Source organism: Tamandua tetradactyla, chromosome 4 (genome assembly GCF_023851605.1).
Source record: "Tamandua tetradactyla isolate mTamTet1 chromosome 4, mTamTet1.pri, whole genome shotgun sequence".
Lineage (NCBI taxonomy): Eukaryota > Metazoa > Chordata > Mammalia > Pilosa > Myrmecophagidae > Tamandua > Tamandua tetradactyla.
The window spans coordinates 61,638,400-61,659,854 of record NC_135330.1 but is presented as its reverse complement, the minus strand read 5'-3'; the positions used below and the strand labels follow the sequence as shown (position 1 = coordinate 61,659,854).

Here is a 21,455-nt window from a genome sequence, read left to right as displayed (position 1 = left end):
TGGGTTAGGGTTGAAGGGAGAATTCAAGTGCTTGTGTTTTGTGGGAAGGGTATGCATGAGAGAGGGGAAAAAGAGAAATGTGTTTTAAGATGGAAAGACTTGAACATGTTACCTGAGGCTAGCGGACAAGGACAAGTTGAAGGCAGAAATCTATGAGGGGTTGATTGATGGAGCAAAGTCTCAGAGGAGATGGCAGGTCAGAAGTGTTAGCTTTGAAAAGGAAGACAATGGCCTTCTTTTGACATTGGGAGGAGAGAAGCAAAGATAGTGGTCAGGACAATAATTTTCTAGGTAAAAGCGCATGAAATTGAAGAAGTGCATGTCTGATAACATCAATGTTTAAAGGAGGAGCCAGGGCCACTATGTGGAGGGCAGAAGCAGGGGAAGTTAAGAGGACTTAGAGAATAGTGAGGGTTAGGAGAAGAGTTGCCGTCTGGGGCTGACCCCAGGTAGGTTTGGAGGCTGTGGGTCTGCAGCAGCCCCAGTCTGTACTGATGTGTGGTTTTCCTCTAGAAATACCACACTCTGTTGGTGGGTATAGGAAGGTAGATAATTTGATTAATCTGCAATCGATCTGGAATTCTGAGTTTTAGAGGCAGTGGAGCAGAAAGAGAATGGATGGGATTTTGAGAATGTGGTTATTATACTCCCCCATGGGGCCGAGGCTTTGGAAGAAAATAAAACCAGGAGGTAGCTAATGGATCCTGAGAAAGGGGGAAGGGCTGAGGGTCTGGGAATTGTAATGAAGTAGAATAGCTGGTATAGTTGAATGATGGGGTGAGAAAGCCAAAAGGATGGCATGTTGTCATCAGAAATTGGGAATATTAGAAATGAAGATGTTCGTGAGGTAAGGGTTTGGAGCTTTCTGAAAGCTCTGAGGTCTGCTGATGAGAGTAAGTTACTGAAAGTGAAGATGAAGGGTTTTGGAGTTGGGAATACCAAGATAGTGTAAAGTTAGGGTATCAGATGGGTCCTCCTGAAGAACAATGAAATTTTCCAGTCACGGCAGGACTCGGGATGAAAAAGATGACTGATAATCAAAGTCCGTAGACTCTGAAAGAGTGCTTTAGAAGCTGATAGTATTGGGAAGGGTTTACCAGTGGAAGATCAAACAGTGGTGCCCCAAGAAGAGAGGCTGTTGCCAGAATGTGAAAGAATGATAGCGTCCACATGGCAATACAGAACAGGGAGGACACCCACGTATCATCCCTGCTCTGCGGTGTGGTGGGTGTGAGAATGAAAGGGGCTCTGAGAGAGCGATGATGGAGGGGAATGAATTGAGTTCAGTGGGTCCCAGAAAGTCTTGTGAAAGAGGTAGGGAATGAGGACAGTAAAGAAAGGCTGGGCTGGGAGTAAAAAGAGAAATCTTATTTTCTCCTCAAAAAAATGTTGTAAGACAGGCAGGACTATTCATTTGAGCCCCATTTTAGAGATGAGAAAAGAGAAAGCCAAAGAATCCAGTTAGTAAGGCAATCCAAGATTTACCTGGGCCTCCGGGAAGTGGATCTCTGGATGAGAAAGGGCAGTGGTCGCTGCCTTTGCAGATAGAGCGGAAAGGAGGAGGGAAGAAAGATCAGGCTCTCCCTCTCTGCCACCCTAGGCGACCCGAACATCACGCAAAGCCATTGCCTTTGGCAAGCGCTCTCACTCCATGAAGAGGAACCCCAGCGCACCTGTCACCAAGGCGGGCTGGCTTTTCAAGCAGGTGAGGCCCCTCTGCCATACTGCCTGCCGTCATCACTGCCTTTCTCTTCATAGCATTGTCACTCTCTGTGGTCACATCAGTCCATGTATTTTTTGGCATGCCCTCTATTGCCTCTGTGGATGATTCTTCTAAATTTATAAAGGCCCAGAGAGGGTGAACATCTCCCCAAGGTCATCCAGATAAATTAGTGCTAAATTTGGGAATCTAGCCAGGTCTCCTGATGCGCAGATGCAGTGATCTTGAATGAGGCCACCAGCCCTATCAGAGCAACCCACTAGCTCAGGCTCACCAGGCCCTCTTGCTATGGAGAAGGCATCTCCTTCAAGTCCAGGGGTCCCTATTACAGAGACTACAGAGGAGGATGGCATCTGTCTACCAATTCTCCCCAGACTGCCTGCCCTTCTGCTCATTCATTCTAGCTCATCTTTTGCCCCTGTCATCTTCCCAGGGGAGGCACTGAGCCCCCGAATGACAGAGCTGGAAGGTCACAGGGAATAATCTAACGTCAGTTCCCTGCATCTGAGGCCTCAAGGGGTTCGCTGCCACTCAGTGGCAGAATGGCAACCAGAGCCAGGATGTCCTTATAATTAGTGCCGTCTCTCCACCGCATCCCACCTCCTCCCCCACGCCCTGCTTACAGTCTCTCATGTGTCTCCATGTGGCCTGCAGGCTAGCTCCGGGGTTAAGCAATGGAACAAGCGCTGGTTCGTCCTGGTGGATCGCTGCCTCTTCTATTATAAAGGTAAGCTTGTCCATGGGCTAGAAGGGGCTATGGGAAGCCAGGACCCACCACTTTTTCTCATCCTGCCATATTTTGTGCTCTGCTTTGGATGGCAGGTTTGGGGAAGGGCAGTTCTCTATATTGTATTACCAGAAACAGTGGGACATGACGGTGGAATAAAGACAAAGCTCAGTTGCTCATTCAGTTCATGTCCAACAAGTATTTATTGACTACCCACCAGGTATCAGGCAGAGCTCTAGTTCCTTAGGGGGTGGGGGAGAAGAAAAGGAGGAAGCTCTGCTGGCTAATTGGAGCTTGTATGTTGACTTTCCTCCTATCAATCGGTGAAGGCAGGAATTTTTGTCAGTTTTGTTCACTGATTCATCCACAGTATCTAAAACGGTATGCGGCACATAGTAGGTGCTCAATTAGTTAATATTGACTAAATAAATATTATCCCCCAGCTTTCATCCTCTTTGCTTACCCCAACCCTTGCTTCCTACCCTGCCCCCCACCCCCCAAAAAACAACAAAAATCTGATAAATTTGGTGCAGCCACCTCTAGGAAGTTATTTTAAAAATATATACAGCCAAATTGTGTCAAGGTGGGCACTGAGGGAAATGGCAAGGGTGGTAGACAGTCATAGTCACCTCTTGCTGATGCAGTGCAGGGAAACGGGCCCGGGGGCTGAGGGGCAAACAAGGCTATGGGAGAGAGGGTAAAATAATTTCAAAGTAGGAGAAGCTATTTCCTTTCCTTCCCTTCGTTGCCTCGGAATGGCTGAGCACTGCTCTCTCCAGGGTTCTCAGCAGCAATTTGATGAATCATTAACTTTGGCAAACAAAGGTTGTACCCAGTGACCCACACCCCCCAACACTGCTGTCCCTGTGCCCTGAGTTACTGCCACCTGAAGCCTGAAGAGAGAAATGAAGAAGAGGCCAAGTGTACAGGGACAGTCACAGAGTCACACTCCCAGGATTGGGAGAGAGCAGTTTGTGCAGGCTGAGGCCCTGCTGGACCTTGGGGCCGTAGGATTGCACTGGAGCCAGAGCATGAAGGAAGCTAGGAGGAAAGTCAGAGTCTGTGCAAAGGAAAGGCCTGGGGAATGGCAGTGAGGGTAGAACCTCAAAAAGCTGGGAACTCAATAAGGCAAGACACACCAAAATGTGGATTTACTGTCTTGTGGCCTCAGGACTCCCATCCAAACACAGACCTGAAATATATCACAGAGGGGACTCCATGTCCTCCAGAGGTTGACCACCTGAAGGTACCTCCTGGATCCCAGCCCTGAACCCTCCTCTTCCTTGGCTGACCCCTCACCTCTGGGCACTGTACTGAGGTCTGGTCAGAGAGACTGGGCCTGGGACCAAATATCTTGTGGAAGTGGGGAGTAAGAGCAGAGGGAGCTAAAGAATTTGATAACCCTTACTGAGATCCCTTCAGAACCCTAACATGATGTTTTACAGAGCCCTCAGCCCAGGGAATAAATAGCAATCCTGGGGAAGGGATTTGCCCTGGTTTCAGACTTTCTGCATTTCACAGTTGCCCCCCATCTGTTCCCACACCACCTCCCTGGGCTTTCTGATCTTCTGTTGATAGCTAATCTACCAGGTCCCTTTGGAGACCCCGGATGAACAGTCTGCTTGTTAGCCTGTCCCCAAGAAAAGAGGGTCAGGAGGCTCCATTTGGTGGGTGTATCCCTTGTAGAGACTTAGGGACTGTGAAGGAGAAAGCAAAGCAAGTGACCAGGCATCTGAAAGAATCTTTGAAGCAGTTGCCTAGAGGAGACAGCCAAAGACTGGCTTCTCTGCTCTTCACCACTCTGTCCCATTACCCAGTTACGTGTATCACCATTGGGATGGACCTGTTTACTGAGTCAGTATAGGACAGTGGTTAGAATGCTAGCTTTTGGAGTCAGACTTCTTGGTCTGGAAGACCAATTTTGCCACTTACCACTTAAGTAAGCAAGGACTAATTCCTTAACCTTTCTGCTTTTCTGAATTTCCATACGTCTAAAATGTGACTAACTATTCATAGACTTGTTGGGAAGGTTGAATGCGTTGAGGCATTTCACTTAGAACAGTTGCTGACATATAGTGAGCATTCCGAAATTGTTAGCTGTTCTTCATTCGTGTCCATGTTTAATAGAGTGTCAGCTTCCCAAACATGGATCCGACTCCTCTCTCATTCCCCACTATCGTCCCAGTGTCCAGAACAGTGTCTGCAGAGCCGCCTCGTTGCCCGGCTCTAGGGAGTATGTCCCTTGGACCTCTGCAGGGCACACCCTGCATGGTTGGGCACAGTGGCCCCAATAGCAGATGGAGCAACAAATATTTATTGGTATGTATCCTAACAGGGCTGATATACTGTGCACACACACATGCTCTCACGTCTCCCTTGTGCCTCTCCCTCCCCGGCAGATGAGAAGGAGGAGAGCGTCCTGGGCAGCATCCCCCTCCTGAGCTTCCGGGTGGCTGCCGTGCAGCCCTCAGACAACATCAGCCGCAAACACACCTTTAAGGTCAGTCTGGCCACCTCTCCCAGGTTGGGGTATGGGGGGGTGGAAGGGGGCTGTTCTTCTAGAGCATATGAGGATGGAGTAGGAATAAGAGTCACCTCCCTAAGGAATCTCAGGGGTGGCAGGGGCTGGGGGAAGTCAGCAAGGGCCCTGCAGAGGTGCGCACAAGGCTAAGATGAGGCCCAGCCTGGATGCCTTCCTCTCCTTCTCTGGGGTCTGGGTAGATCTCCCCAGGCTAGGCTAGTAGAGATGTGCTTCAGTGGTACCAAGTTTTACCTGGGCAAGAAATATCCGTGTCCTGAGCCCTTGGGCTTTCTGTCCCATGCCTGTCACCTGGGGAGTACCTCGTAGCAGAGGCAGGAGCTGTGGGCTGCATGGGCTCTTCTGGAAAGGCTGCTTCCTCACCTTGGGCCCAGCAGACTGGACCCCAGGCAAACTTGCTCACATTTTTCTATCTTTGATTACAATTAAGAAATGTAAACCTCCACGTGGAGACAAAAATTTGAGAGAACAAATGTGCAGGAAGTTGGGGTTCACCTGCCCATATGGTGTCACTCTCTTGAATCTCTGGGGGTGAGGGGGTGGGGTAGGAAGAGATCCAGCTCATCCTAGGCCAAGGTTTTTCCATGTTTAAAAATTCATGACTCATTAAAAAGAATAAAAATTGCATGTCCTTTATGTATTTTGTCATGCAAAGCCCATAGGTTCTTTCTACATTTTCCAAATTTGAAGTTATAAGAGCAACCATGCATTTTCTTAGTAGAAATCCCTCTCTGCCACCATTGGTAATCGCTGTACAAGACCCTTAAAACCCAAAGCAATGGTGTCAGATGACAGGACCTGCAGGTCATGCCAGGTCAGTGTGAGCTCTTAGAGCCACAGAGCCTCTGGTCCCTTTCCGCCCTTCAGACTGTGGTCACCCGGCCACAGAAAACAGGTGGGCAGCACACACAGGAACTCCTTTGGGGAACAAGGAGGAGCATATTTGGCACATAATTAGTTTCCAGCCCCCCAGGGTCTTGGAGGCAAGAGGTGTGAACAAAATGAACAATTAATAATACTCTGGCTCCAGGGAGCCAGGCTCTAAGCTGGGGAAATAGGAACAGGCTGTTGAACCAACAACAAACAACCCTGCTATACACAGATGCACACATACACCCACACACAATCACACTGCCTATCTCACCCTCCCTACCAGACCTGTTTACAGCCTCGTACCCACTCCAGCACAGAGCACTGTCAGCAGCAGGCATTGTTAGGCAAGTGTCTTGGATTGACTAGCACACACCTTAAAACCCAGATCTCATTTCTAGGCCCACCTGGCCCCTCGCCTCCTGCCCCTCCCCCCAGGGACTACATGGCCTCTTTAAAACCCAACCCTGTGCTATGTTCAGTGGCCCACAAAGGGTTCTGATGGTGGCTATTCAGTGGCTCTTCCCCAGGGAAGGGAGGGGAGTGGAGAAAGACAGGAGGCTTGTCCTGCTGTGGCCACCAAAGGACACTCTTGGATGCCTAATAATGAAGAGCCGGGAGCTGACCCCACCCAGCCTGCTGCTGAATGCCTTAACCTCTCCCCACCCCGGTTCCCTGGGGCTTTGGTGGGCGTTGTCCTGCTGGGGTACCTCCCCTGATTCCCTGGCCCCCTTTCACAGTTGCAGGCTGGGGTTCCCTCCCAGCTCCCCATCAGCAGCCGCGCCTTTTCCCAGGCCCTCCACCTTCCCTTGTCACAAGCACATGCTCCGGTGCCTTTCCTTTCAACTTGTTCCCCTGGGCATGTTTTGTCCCCCAGCGTGACTGTGAGCTCTTCAAGTGCACAGACCGTGTCGCTTCCTTCTTTGTGACTGGTGCCCAGGGCACAGCTCTGCACTCGCCAGCCGCTCACTAAATGCTCGTTGAATTGATTAATTCATTTGCTGCCCACCCCTTCCCGCCCCAGTTCACACCCACAAGTCCGGCCTGTTTTTCTCTCCTCTCCATAATAACCTTGTGTTCCGCACCCCAGGGGGCTTGTTTGGGCCCCACGTCTCTCTAGTTTAAATTTTAAGTAGGAGCTGCCGCCTTCCAGCTCCGCTGGCTCAGAGTCAGCACCTCCCTGCCCTGTCCTCCACCCATCCTGAACTCTGCCCACATGCTGGGCCCCCTGCTGGGGTGGGGGGGTAGAGACTGGGGGGAGGGTCAGAGGAAGGAGGCCCAACCCACCCAGAGAGAACTCAGGCGCTCCCTGGCTGGGGAATGGTTCATGACAGAGAAAGCAAGTGCCGAAGAAATGGGGTATATGGTGGGACTGTACTGTGATAGGGGGAGCCTCCTGTGGGTTGGGCTGGGAAAGGATTTGGGGTGTATCAGTTCAGTGTTGTTACTTAGGAGAGCCTAGGGGCTTGGTCTGGGGAGACCTGTCTTCTCTCCTTCCAACGTCCAGAGACCCAGGATTCAGCACTCAGGTGGTCAGAAGCTGAAGTAAGGCTTGCGCCTGAGACTCTTAATCCTTTTTGGATCTCCTCAGTTGACTGGGGGTAAACAGGGCTACCTGCCTTTTCTGGGAGATTGGAACTTCTCACCCGAGGAGTATGCTGAGGTCCCAGAAGGAATCTAGCCCTGGAGCATCTTTTTCTCGTGGCCAAAGAACCTTGAGTTTCACCAGATGTAGATTCTCCCCATTAATCAGAGATGTCCATTAAGGCCAGAGCGAAAAAGCAACTTGCTTGCAAATGGCAAAGCAGGGCAGGAACAGAGCTAAGATTCGATCCCCTGACTTACTCACCACTGCCAGCCCAAATTCCCTTAGTACAGCACACTCTCCATGGCCCTCATCCTTGTGGGCTGAGCCAGGCGCGGTCGGGTGCTGTGGTCCCGGTGGAGAGGCCTGAGAGACTGGATGGTGTACCCCTCACCCCCTCACTGAGCTCCTCGTGGTTTCCTTCCACATCATCTCTGTCTCTCCCTCTGGTATTTGGTCGGCCTGTTCTCTGCTTCTCCTCCTACTGACCACGTGAGGACCCCTCCTCTGGACAGGAGCTCTCTTCTGGGTTTCCGCCTGCTGCGCCCGCTCACGACCACCAACTAGGTAGTGTGTCCGTCCATATGCCAGTGCATGCCCCTTGCGTGCCCATGGAGATAGAGGCTTGGGCATCTCTACTCACGGCAGAGCCAGGACTAGCTTCTCGGTGGTGAAGCTGGGGCTGAGATTGGCATGTGCATGGGGTGGGGGATGGGGGGTGGGGGGAGGCACATCTCTCCCAGACTTTGGGTAATTGCCCTTCAAATTAGAGATGGAATATGATGGGAGAGTGGTCATGGTAATTGTCCCCCCTGCTTATAATCATCTCAGGTGGGGCAGAAAGGTTCCCTGGAGATTGGTCTGCCAAGTGCCATCCAGAGAGTGAGCCAAGAGACACCTGGATGCTAGCTGGAGCACTCGAGCTAGCTGTGGGCCACCCTCTTCACCTTATCCCTAAGTTCCATGTGGGGAAAATTGCTGCAGGTCAAGGGGATGGCCCCTCTGACCACCGATTCTCTGGGTGTTGGTGTCCTCTCCTACAGGTGACTGTGTGCTGGGTGGACGAGGCCGGGGCCAGTTCCACGTACTGCCTCTCCCCGCAGGCTGAGCATGCGGGTGTCCGCACCTACTTCTTCAGTGCTGAGAGCCCTGAGGAGCAAGAGGCCTGGATCCAGGCCATGGGGGAAGCTGCCCGAGTACAGATCCCTCCGGCCCAGAAGTTGGCGCCCCAAGCTGCACGCCACAAGTGAGTTTCAGGGTGCCAGGCATGGGGCCAGAGGAGTGGGTGGTGCCAAAGGAGGCCCAACCCTATGCCATCGGTGAGCCCAGTGTGAGCATGTGAGCCACTGCCTTGTTTCTTAGCAGGTATCCTGCACCCAACTCCAAAAGCAGGAGCCTCCTCTGTACCCTAAGACTCCAGAGAAGGACAGGTTCACAGACATGCAAGATAGATAACCTGCAAATCTGACCTTCAGCAGGTTTTTCTAGTAAACTTAAAAACCTGTCTTGCTATTATTTAAAGTCCTTTCCTATGGCTCAAACTTTGGTGAAGACAGAAAAATGTGGTTGTCATTTTTTTGTAATAAAGCTCCCCCGTCCCTCCTTCCTGACATCCCAGGCTAAGTCATTTCTGAGCCTGTAGTCTCTCTCCTCCCACCTTACTCCTCCACTTCTCTCTGAGCTGATGGTGGCTGAGAGAGAAGCCAGGTTCTATCTGGGCCTGGCCAGGGACTGAGAGTCAAGGTCATTTCCTGTTTTTTTTTTTCTGCTGTGCCTGTGGTTAAACCCACAGCCTTTGGAAGAAGGTGGGCTCAGGTTTGAACCCCAACTTGGCTACTTGCCCACAGTGTAACCTCAGGGTAAGTTGCTTAACTTTTCTGAACTTGAGTTTCCTCAACCAAAAATGGGAATTATAATTCAACTCATAGAGTTGTTGTGAGGACTGAATAGTATATGTAAATACTTGACATGCACTCAACACATCATCATAACATTTATCACTCCTGTTGTTATCCTTAGACTCAGTGCCAGTCTGTACTTTAACTTGATGTAGAGTCTTGAGTTAGGTCTTAAATTGGAAAGAGGTTTTTCAGCATAGACTCTAAGGATAGATTCCAAGAGTCTATTCACATGTCTTAGAAGTGTTTACCAAGAAATGTTTCCACACAGCACTTGAATATGTGCAATTTGGCAAATCATTGGGAGAAAATTGTCATGAAGTTCCATCTGAGCTTCAATCAAGTACCATAGTTCCAAGAGTTTGTTCATTTATTTCACAAATATTTACTGTAAATAGAAATGCATAAGGCTCTATATTGGCTGTTAGAAACGTGAGGGAGAAAAGTCTGACATGTTTCCTGCCCTTGAGGAACTTACGTTCTAAGAGAAAACCAGTCGTGGAAGAAAGTTCTTTTGGAGAAGGGATTAGCATGTTTATATGCCTGTGAAGTTTTAGGCAACAATTTCTGCCCTTGGTTCCTTCCATGTTTTATTATCTCACAACAGTATTATTATACCCATTCTACAGACAAGAAGCCCAAGACTCATGGAAGTTAAGCAACTTTCTATAGGGAAGAGAGCTGACCTGTTAAAAGGCTTTGCAGCTGGGACATCAAGGATGGTTACTGTTGTAAAACTTCAGTGTAGTGCAAACCAAGTTCAGAGGGGCTGGGTTAGGGACAGGCTATGGAGGAGACCAAGACTCTGTGAGGTGTGTCTTGGTAGGTGTCTTGAAGAAGGAAATTTTTGGCTGTAGCTTGAAGGCTGGGTTTAAAGAGGGTCAGCAAAAATAAGTGGAAAGTGATGCGTGGAGAAGACCTGGAGGGCAGAAGGAGCATGTCTTGCTTAGGCAGGATCAGATTACATTTTACAATAAATTGCTGAATGTGGCTGGAGCCAGGAGATAAAGCAGGGAGGTTTGGGAAGCAGAACTGTAATTCACTGAATCCTATTTCCGTTGGTACCTCCCTGCCCATCCTTCTCCCCTCCTTTTCTCCTTCCCAGTCTGCCACTCCCCACCCAACTCCATTCTGGGCTGGAGTCACTTATACCATCTCCCTTGGCATCCTGCAGCCATGAGAAACCAGACTCAGAAAACATCCCACCTAGCAAACACCACCACCAGCCACCCCACAACTGCCTCCCCAAACCTGAGCCAGAGGCCAAGACTCGAGGAGAGGGAGATGGCAGAGGCTGTGAGAAGACGGAGAGGAGGCCTGAGAGGCCCGAAGTCAAGAAAGAACCCCTGGTGAAAGCCAATGGCATCCAAACTGGACCAGAACCAGCCTCAGAGCCAGGCAGCCCTTACCCCGAGGGCCCAAGGGTCCCCGGGGGTGGGGAGCGGGCAGCCCAGCCCAATGGCTGGCAGTATAGCTCCCCAAGCAGGCCGGGGAGCACAGCTTTCCCACCTCAGGATGGAGAGAGTGGGGGACACCGGCGGAGCTTCCCACCACGCACCAACCCAGACAAAATTGCCCAACGCAAGAGCTCCATGAACCAGCTTCAGCAGTGGGTGAACCTGCGCCGGGGGGTGCCTCCGCCTGAAGACCTTCGGAGGTGAGGCTCGGTGGGGAGCGGGGTGGCGCTGACGTGGTGTTAGCGTTAGAGCATGGGAATGGGATAGTAACTCGTGAGGCAATCCCTGTCAGAAACCCTCAGGAAGCCAGGCTGAGTTGGGGAACCAAGAAAACCCCATGGTTCTCAGCTTTGCCAAGTCCTTTCCTGCCCCATGACTCCAGCTTTAGAGCTTGGCCTCTACCGGTGACTCTTACTTTCTCAGTCTACTTCTTTAGAAGAAGGAGCAGAGTGAGCCACTGCCTTTCCACAGGGATATGGGACACAGGCAGTGTCATTCCCAGGGAGGGGACCTGCAAATCGTTCTAGTCAGACATTGTCTGTGCCTCTGACCCTTTTATAACATCCTCTGGTCTGGAGTTTCTACCAACAAGAGGCTTGCAGACCACCGAACCAACCCACTCCATTTTCCAACAGCTCTAATTGCTTTAAAGTCCTTAATTATATGAGGTTTAAATACAAAGCAAGATAAAACATTGCTACTTACTGGTCTCAGGTCTCATAGGGCCCGTTTATCCAGTGACTGGCTTTCAAAAACGTGAGGACATTTATGGTGCCTGGTAGTGTTCTCCAGGGCAGGTGGGGTCTGCAAGCTCCAGCACAGCAGGAGAGGCCTGGGGAGGGCTGCTGGGCCTGAGAGGCACCCACCCTCCAGTGGCCTGACCCCAGCTCACCTCAGCGGGTGGCCTGGCACCTGGGGGCATATGGCCTGCTCTGGGGAGAGAGCCTGGCCTGCGACCCCGGAACCCAGTGGTTCTGTCTTTGACAGGATCCTAAAACCAAGGAGGCCATCCATTTGTCCTCCTCAGGGTCCTTGGCCCTGCTGTGGGGGCCAGGTGGACTCGAGTTCTTTCTCCTGTTCACTGGTTATTCAGACCCGCTCTTTGGAGAGGATCTGATGGAAATGCACCACCTGCATGGAGATGGCTAATAAGGCTTACAGTTTCTTCCCAGGGGCATTTTACTTTAAAGAGACAAAAATTGAAGCTCTAAATAAGGAACTATCAGGCATAGAGAAGCTGGCTAAGGGAGGGAGCTTTGAGGATAGAAGACAGGGTTCTGGACATCTCTAGAAACAAACCGCAGTGCTTGAGCAGCGGCCTCCTCCTGGTTGGTCCCCCCAAAGCCCTGCCCTAGGCCGGAGGTCATGAAGGAGGGGCAGGGCCTGGGTGGAGCGGCGAAGGCGCCCATTTGTCTGGTGTCCTCACCCTGTCCCCCCTCTCTCTCAGTCCCTCCAGGTTCTACCCTGTGTCCCGCAGGGTCCCTGAGCCTTACAGCCCCTATTCCCCCCAGTACCCCGACGATTACCAGTACTACCCGCCGGGGGTGCGGCCTGACAGCATCTGCTCGATGCCTGCCTACGATCGGATCAGCCCGCCCTGGGCCCTGGAGGACAAACGCCACTCCTTCCGCAACGGGGGCGGCCCTGCCTACCAGCTGCGGGAGTGGAAGGAGCCCGCCGGCTACGGGCGGCCGGATGGCACCGTCTGGATCCCCAGCCCCTCCCGGCAGCAGGTCTATTACGACGAGCTGGATGCTGCCTCCGGCTCCCTGCGCCGCCTGTCCCTGCAGCCCCGTTCCCACTCTGTGCCGCGCTCGCCCAGCCAGGGCTCCTACAGCCGCGCCCGCATTTACTCCCCCGTCCGCTCACCGAGTGCCCGTTTTGATCGGCTCCCACCTCGCAGCGAGGACATCTATGCTGACCCGGCTGCCTATGTGATGAGGCGATCCATCAGCTCCCCCAAGGTGAGCCGCCAGCCGGCCCTTCCCTCCTCACCCCATGAAAGCCCCCTGAAGCCTAAGTAAGACCTGTGCTGAGAAGAGGTGGAGCTGAGGACGCGGCTGGGATGCAGGGTCCCTGGGCCGTGTCATGGTCCAGAGGAGCCCGTGGCCTGGATGGAGCTGCTGGGCTTGCGGTTCTGTTGATTCAACAAGCATTCTAGGGGGCTTCCCTTGTCCCATCAGTGGGAGCACAGCTCTCTGTGCCCACCCCCAGGTCGTGTCGCAACCACGCTCTCTGTATAAGAGGGACCAGAGAGGCTGTGCCATTTTGGATCTTGAGCACAGCACGCTGCTAACTGAGTGTGCGATCAGCTCTGGGACAGAATGCCAGCATCCCTAACCTTTAACTTCAGTTGATAGGGAAGTCTGTGTCCACACAGGACCCCTCTTACCTCTCCATCCCCTTTTTCTTCCAGTATGATTACCTGGGAGACAGGCGGCCAGTCCCTGCAGGACTGTTCCCCTACAACTACCCGCCATCCCCCACGGTCCACGATAAAATGGTATGTCCGCCCCCCACTCCACCTCTTCAGGGCCTCCCCCCTCTGTCTCCACTAGGCGGAGCTGAACTGGAGCAGGTGTTGGGGGTGCCCTGTGCCCGGTGTCAGGTCCATCTGGTGTTTAGCAGCCTCTGGATACCTCCTCCCTAGATTTCAGCCAGGAATCTAACTCCACGAGAGAGTTGGGTGCCAGGTACCCCTTCCCCGCATGACACAGGCAGAGGAGAGGGTCCGTACGTCCTGATCCTTCTGACCACAACACAGTCGATCTCTCTCCAGGATGCAGGAGAAGGGACCAGGTCAGGGGACTTAGGTGACGGGCTTGGAGGAAAGCTCAGGCCAGAGCCCTTAACAACAGGCTGGATATTCTAGGTTTTCCCCTCTTAATGTTCGTCCTTTGCCTGGATGCCTCTTGGGGAAAGGCACACATGGTGTGATGGAGGGAGGAAAGATTGTCCATTGTGTCTACTTCCTTCTTTCCTCTCCCCTCTCACATTTCCACTTTTCTGCCCCTTCTATTTGTGTCTCTTCCTGGAATTTGTTCTCTGGAAAATTTTTGCTTCCTAGAGAGCTAGATACTGATGCTCCACTTGGGTGTGTGGGAGAACCAGGGGAACATGCAGAATTCCTGTCCCCAAAGGCTTGTGGCTGATCCCTCCCCATGCACGATGCCAGGAGGCCAGGGTGGGGGAGGCCTTGACAGGCATGGACGGCTGTGCTCCTTCCCCCCTCTCTCTCTCATTCGTCTCTGCCAGTGTCCAAACTCTAGAGCCTTGACACAATCCAGAAACAAGTGATTTTTTCTCCAGAAAACTCAAGAGCATTTGCTAAGAAGTGCTGGCTTGATTGCTTCAGCCGTGCTTGCCTCTCCCAGGGGAGGGCAAGATGGACCTTGGAGAGAGGGAGTTAGGGTCCAGCATGTATACCTCCTCTCGTTGGGAGCATCAGTGGAGATGTACTTTGCCTACCCACATCCTCACCCTCTCCCTTCCCCAGAACGCCTCAAGGACGAAGAGACCTCTCTTTGTCCTTGTGCAGCTAACTCCTAACTGCTTTGCTTCTTTTTTTTTGTATTGTTTTCTTTTGTCCTGTTCCTGTTTGTTTGTGTTGCTGTTTGGCCTCTTGGCCTCGGGCTCCGGGTAGGATGAACTATTAGACCTTCAATTGCAAAGAAACCTAGAGTATTTGGATCAGCAGGTAGGCAGAGCTGGTGCCCCCCGCCATCCACTGCCCTCCCTCATGTCTCCCCTTCCTACCCAGCTCCTCACCTTCCATCCGTTTTACAACCTTTGTTGGCACAACCAGGACACAACAAAGTGGCTTATATTTTGGTTTGCTCCTTCATGCCCCTTCTCTTCAAAGCCCTTTACAGCAGCTGGGAAAAGGAGAATAATAAATGACCACATGAATAATTAATGTCACCTCATATTTCTCTAGCCTTCAACCCAGATGGGACTGCTCCCAAGAGACAGGTGGGAATTTGCATTTTTGCTGGAGAGAGGAGGGAATAGCAGAGATGGGAGGGAGCTCCATGTTTGGGCCTAAAATTCTAGGGATTTGGTTTCATCTGAATGTGGGAGATTATCCTCTCATATTCTACAGGTGGTTAAACTCCATCATTTGTAAACTGAGGTCTACAGACCTCTAGAAGAAGATTTTTTAAATAATGTTAATCCAGCTCTTTTGCATATACAGCTCATGTTTTCCTGAGAATTCAGTGTGATAGAAAGGGGAGTGTTATATCAGCTCAAGTTTACAGATGAGCAGCCTGAAGAGGCAGGGAGTATTCCCAAGTTAAATTGCTAACACATAATAGTCCTTGCATAGACCACGTCAGATGGAAGCAGTTGGCTGCCTGGGTGCATGACTCAAGAGTCTAACCCTTGGCTTCCCTACATTCCAGGAGCTTCAGACAGGCTGGGGGTCAATGTGCTGAACAATAGAATGAGCACAGACTCCTCCATTCAGGTGTGTGCTACAAACCACAGACTTGGGAAAACACACGTTGGCCTATGGAGGCAGCCTCTGGTGGTAAAAATAATAACCATAATAATAGCATCAGCTAAAATAATAATGATAATGCTAGATAGCATCAGCTAAAATAATAATGATAATGCTAGATAGCATCAGCTATGATAATTATTGAGTACTTCCTCTGTGCCCCATACCATGCTAGGCACTTCACAGATTCTCACTCATTTAGTGTTTATAATGATCTTACAAATTAGGGACATCATTACCCCTTGTCATTTTACAGCTGAGGAAAGCACAGGGAGGCAGAACAACTCACCAGGAGCACACAGCCAGTCAGTGACAGAGCCTGGATTCTGACTCCAGGGCCCAAGCTTTTCTTTTTGTCTTTTTTTTTTTTTTTTTTTTTTTTTTTAGTATTTTTATTGACAAACCTTCACACATATACACCATACATGGTGTACAATCAGTGGCTCATACCTTCACATAATTGTGTATTCATCACCATGATCATGTTTTAGAACATTTGGCATCACTCCAGAAAAAGAAATAAAAACAAAAAAGAAAAATCTCATCTGTACCCCTTACTCCTCTCTCTCATTGACCACTAGTATTTCAATCTACCCTATTTATTTTACCCCTTATCTGCCCTATTATTTATTTAGTTTTTGTCCATATATTTTTTTTAACTCATCTGTCCATACCCTGGATAAAAGGAGCATCAGACACAAGGTTCTCACAATTACACAGTCACATTGTATAAGTTATATCTTTATACATTTGTCTCCAAGAATCAACACTACAGGAACACAGCTCAATAGTTTCAGATACTTCCTTCCAGCCACTCCAATACACTATAAACTAAAAAGGGATAGCTATATAATGCGTGAGAATAATCTCCAGGATAACCCCTCGACTCTGTTTGAAATCTCTCAGCCATTGAAACTTTAATTTGAGGGCCCGAACCTTTGATGCACTTTACAACTGAGGACACATCTAATATGTGAAGAGGCTGGTTGAACCTCAACAGGATAATTTCATGTCTGAGTCATGGGAAACCATAACATGAAATCGGAGGCTATAGCTGTGATCATTGGCTCCTTTAGTGGAAAGCCACATGGACCATCCTCTCACAGGATCTCAGTGTCTAAAGGAGATCATCTATGTGGGAGTTCCTGAGCATTGGGGAATACTAGAGAGCCATATTTTATCAAGGGTGGCTCGGCCCTCGAGGACTTTGCATTCTATTTCCAGAAGCAGCACGTTATGTCCACATACCGTAAGCATTCCAGGCCATGTGGGGGCCCAGGATGCCAAGCCTGGAATTCACTGGACTGGGAAGGGCAGGGCTCAGTGCCCTCCTTCCCCAGGTTCCTGGGCAGGCTTTCCACCCTGTGGCCTGTGTGCTTGGCTCTCTACTCTACCCTCAATGCCATTCAAAGCAGACAGTGGGGCAGGGGCCTGAACCATTAGTCTGGGGCTTCAGAAACAACTTCAGAGGGCCATCTCCAAGATACAGGACAATATTCCTAAAAGGCAGGTTGGTGTGAGAAGAGTCCAGAACACAGAGTCAGAGCACTGTACTTTAGTTCTGACTCTGCCAATTACAAGGTTTTTTTGTTTGTTTGTTTGTTTGTTTTTTAAGCCTTGGAGTCCTTTAGTCTCTCTGGGCCTTTGTTTCCTCAATCCTAAAATAGGCATTATAGAACCTGTCCTTTCTCCCTTCCAAAATTATTGAGAACCAAGTGAGAATGTTTATGAGAGCACCTTTGTCGGGCCTTGGCAGAAGGGTGGTGACTGATGCTCTTATTATTTTATTCTTCTTTTTCTTCCAGCATTCAATTAAAAATATTAATTTAGAATCAATTACTATGTATAAGGAGCTGGGTTAGGTGCTTTCTTATATGTTTTCTCTTAACATTTGGAAGAAATAGAATGTGGCACAAAGGAATCCTCCTGGAGGCAAGGCCCACATGGGCAGAGAGATTCCTGCAGGCCAGAGTGAGAACTTCCTTCCTGTAGTGCTTTAGATTCACTGATTAAGGAAGAAATTAGATCAGTAGGTGCCCATGAGGAGGTTGGCCTCCCCATTTCAAAGTTTGATGTGCTGGTAGATCTGCCTTGTTCCATTCTCTGTTACACACACATACACCCCTCCACACACATCACATAAACACACTCACAACCCCCACACACCACAAAAGAGGCATAGGCATGAGACCCTGGCAGCAGACATAAACATAAGCACATGTACACACGTACCATATACAATCACACACACACCACAGTGCACACCCCTAACACACTGAACACAATCTCACATGTACATACACACAAACTTCAAGAAAATAAGGCATGAGTTCAGAACCTTATGGAGAATAGGGCCAATGTCCTGACTTTTAACTCTTCTAGAAGGACAACTGTTCTTTTGGAAGCCTTTTAAATTGCAGTTTATACTATATAAAACATTTCCAACTGGATTAAAGAAGTAGAGAGAGTAGATCCTAGGAGGGCCTTTTAAAACGCTTCAGACCCCATAGATGGGGATGGATCAATGCCCTTTGCACTGACTGCAGCCCATAGAAGCAAGACTATGTTTGGGCTGCTTCCTAAAAGGGATAAGAGAAAGAAAGGACGGCATGGGTCCAGAAAAAAGTCATGTAGATAATGGTAAAAAAAAAAAAAAAAAAAAAGTAGGATCTCCCTAATCTACTGCCTCAAATGGTCTTCCCCAATATGACTCTGTCTTCCTTTCCATCACTCACGTCCCTTCCAAAAAAACTTTTCCTACACTACTCCCTTCTGTGTTCTGCTGCCTTCTCCTGTCAGACAGTTGAGTTAAAGGGACAAAGCCAAGGACATCCATCATTTATTTGCTTTTTTGATGCTCTCACTCTGGAACCAGTAGAGAAAAATGACAATTCTGTTTGATTTGGTTGGCCTACCTGCCTTCTCTTTCTCCCTCCTTCCTTACTACCATCCCTCTCTTTTGTTTCCTCCTGCTCTTCCCCCCTTTCCTTCCTTCCTTCCTTTCAGCAAATAGTCGTCCACACCCTGTGTTCCTAAAGAGCCTTAGGAAATACAGAGGTTACATGTTAGGAGAGCAGTATTCCAATACCTGATGTCCCTTTAACATGGCTTGCTTGTTTTGGCCTCCTTATTTGCTCCCTAGTGTCATCCAAAATCTTCATGGATGCTACCAGCCCAGCTCTGGAAACTATGTATAGTCATTCTCTCTACTTTAGTGCCAAGGGGTGGGCAGAATCTGGGGAAAGGAACCATTTGTGAAGATCCATCCAAAGAGTAGGTCCCAGGTTTTCTTTTTTAATTTTTCATTTAGTTCATATTTTGGGAGATCATCCATTCAAACTGTATGCATGGCCATTGACCAAAGCAGTGTGTAGAGTGAGAACTGGGACAAGGAGCTGATAACCTGGGCTAATGTGGATGAGACCATGACATTCAGACACCCTGGAAAAATGTCATGGGTCTGGGGACTCTTTAGTGTAATGAGCAAGAGCACAGTAGCCTCCCAGCTCCATTCTGTACTGATCCTGATACAGAGATTACCAGGGGTGAACAATGGGTAAGGCCAAACAGTGAGTGCTAGAGGCTCCAAGAGGAGCTGCCCTTCCCTGTTTCCTGTAAAATAAGCACAAGTGGGTGTGGGGAGATATATGTGGGTTGAGTTTGAATCATCCATTCCTTCCTCTGCTGCAGATGAGTGAGAGCGAGACTCTCATCAGTATGGTGAACCGCATGGTGGAAAACTCTTCCCCCAGGGCCCAACTCTTCATGCAAGTAAGACCTCTGCCTGGCAGCATGGTCATTGTCAATGCCATTTCAGCTGCTTGTGCATGGTCAGGTCAACCCATTTGGGATGGGGCTTGGTCCATCCAACCCGCTCATCTGCCAGACCTCATCTCCCCTGGACACAAACTCAGTTCGTTGCCCTTCCTCCGTTGCCCTGTCTCCTCCATTTTTCACTTTCATGAGTAAACCCAAGGCCCATTTCTCAAACCATCAAAATAGCCAGCACCAACATCTCATGCCATGCCAGGGACTGTAATCTGCTCTTTAATGTTCAGGATTTCTATTTTGTATTTGCTGTCTTCTTTTCAGACATAGTTGGGGATTAAGAGTGCAAACCACGCAATGACAAAATTGTATAGAAAGTGCTATGGCTATTAGATGGGTCATTAAGGCCAGGCAGCATTTGCTGGACTAAGATGCTTCTGAATTCTTCCCACTCCTAACTGAGTCAAGCCCTAACTGGTATTGTATGTACTTGGGCAGTAGTTTTCAGATATTTCCAATGTTCATTCCTAACTTGCTCCCATGTCCTTTCCTCAGAAACAACGAATGGGTCAACTGTTGTTCTTATGTTGTTACCAACAAGCCACCCAAGAGCTATGGCTCTGGAATTCCTCTCAGCAGTAGATCCTAGAGCTTAGGGGAGAGAAATACAGACCATGGGCTGAGGAGCATTTCTCATATCCCCAGAATTTGCCTAGGACAAGTGGCATTGAGTCTAGCCAAGCTATCCCAGTCTTCCCAGCCAGGGACAGAGTATCATTTCAGCTCAGGTCCCTGAAACAGAGGCCACCAGATATGATGGATCATGACCTCTCTCAGAAGGGGAGCAAAGGTTATGATGTCAGCTTTCCTACCCCTGCACCCTCTCATCTAGCCCCTGCAGCCGTAACTAACCTCATGTTCCTGCAGGTCCCTCCGTATCCTGAAGTGTTCCGGGACAGCCTCCACACCTACAAGTTAAACGAGCAAGATACAGATGTAAGAGCAGCTCTCCCTGCTCCCTCTGTCCACTCCAGCCTCCTGCTATCATCCTCATTGTGCTCTCCCCCATGGAAGCTTTTTCTCTGCCCATCTCTCTCTTTTTGGTGGCTCTTCTTACATTTGATTTATATCCTCTCTCACCACAAAGACAAACTTCTGCTTGCCTCGCTCCTCATCCCTCTTTTTTCTCATTCTTATCACCCTCTCCCTTAACCCCAGTGCTGTCTTATGTGTCTCCTCCATTGAGCTCTAGCCCTTTTAAGGGGCTTCTTATAGCAGGAATGCAGACTTTGTTCAGAGATAAATCAGACAGTCTACTTTGTGCCCAGAGTGGCATTAGTCCCCACAGATAACTAGGAAGAACATGGCCCAGCCCCTGCCCTCAGGGAGCTTCATGATGGTGGATATACCAGTAGCAGTAAGTGGCAGCATGTGATTTTATAGAATAATTGAAACATCAATAAGTTCTTCAGGAGTGCAGGGGTGCAGACCCTGTGGGCTGCTGGGTCAGGGACAAAACGGGTAGCATATGAGTTGGACCTTGAAGTTAAAAGACATAGAAGGCAAGATATGGCTCAGTAGAGAGGCGCAAAAAGCAATTGGAGAAATGGCATGAATAAAGTTGAGGTTGCAAGAATGCGGTAGGTTTTCTAAAAAGAGAAATCTGGTTGCTCCTGCTTCTTCCCCATCACCACCAACACTGCCTTCAGTAGTGGATCTTCCCTGCAGACCTGGGAGAGGTTCTATCCAGACAAAGACCATACTTCAGAGGGACATTGGGTTCTGCCATCCTGAGGCCATCAAGGGTGGAAGGGAGAACAAGGTCCTGTGTGACTCAGGGCCTAGTTTACATTGTTCACTGCTTTTCCTCAGACTTCTTGGCTTGTTCACATACCTCTTGTTCCCCTCTAGTCCATACCAATGTACCTGACAAGGCCACATTATCTCTTCTCAACTTTCTGTGTGTTGGAACACCCAAGAGGAAGGGGGTACAGAAGCTTACCACTTGCTACTTCATCTCTCTCTCCTTCAATCCAACTCACTTCCCTCAGAGAATAAACACATTTTCCTTCCCAGTGGGAACTTGGGGAGTCTCCCTTCCCAAGATGAAGGAAGACCCATCCTTCTGTTCCTGGGAGCCTCCAAGGTCAAAGTGAAGGCCCAGGGTTCCACAGCAGGGAAAAGGAGGTGGTATCCAGAGGCCAAGCCTTGCCAATCCCATTCCCAGATCCCCATCAGTCCGTGTACTTCATCTGCTTCTCTCTTCCTCCCCCCACCCCACTCTCTTGGGACCCCAGAAGCTGCTGGGCAAATTGTGTGAACAGAACAAGGTGGTGAGGGAGCAGGACCGGCTGGTGCAGCAGCTCCGAGCTGAGAAGGTGAGTCTAAGG

At 49.7% G+C, this 21,455-nt stretch overlaps 1 protein-coding gene across 14 annotated transcripts in view; it reads left to right on the top strand.

The window, feature by feature from the left end:
• The window catches only part of PLEKHA6 (pleckstrin homology domain containing A6), a 151,412-nt gene that overhangs the window by 110,034 nt on the left and 19,923 nt on the right, over positions 1-21,455 (top strand). For 13 of the 14 annotated variants that reach the window (XM_077157510.1, XM_077157496.1, XM_077157502.1 and 10 more), the window contains 10 exons: positions 1,601-1,705; positions 2,375-2,447; positions 4,847-4,947; positions 8,485-8,687; positions 10,445-10,996; positions 12,244-12,760; positions 13,213-13,299; positions 14,440-14,493; positions 19,993-20,061; positions 21,363-21,443. In XM_077157510.1, coding sequence (XP_077013625.1) covers positions 1,652-1,705; positions 2,375-2,447; positions 4,847-4,947; positions 8,485-8,687; positions 10,445-10,996; positions 12,244-12,760; positions 13,213-13,299; positions 14,440-14,493; positions 19,993-20,061; positions 21,363-21,443 — 1,791 coding nt within the window. In that variant the 5' untranslated portion in view covers positions 1,601-1,651. The remainder of the gene's footprint in view (positions 1-1,600; positions 1,706-2,374; positions 2,448-4,846; positions 4,948-8,484; positions 8,688-10,444; positions 10,997-12,243; positions 12,761-13,212; positions 13,300-14,439; positions 14,494-19,992; positions 20,062-21,362; positions 21,444-21,455) is intronic. The other variant, XM_077157497.1, reaches the window with a different exon arrangement.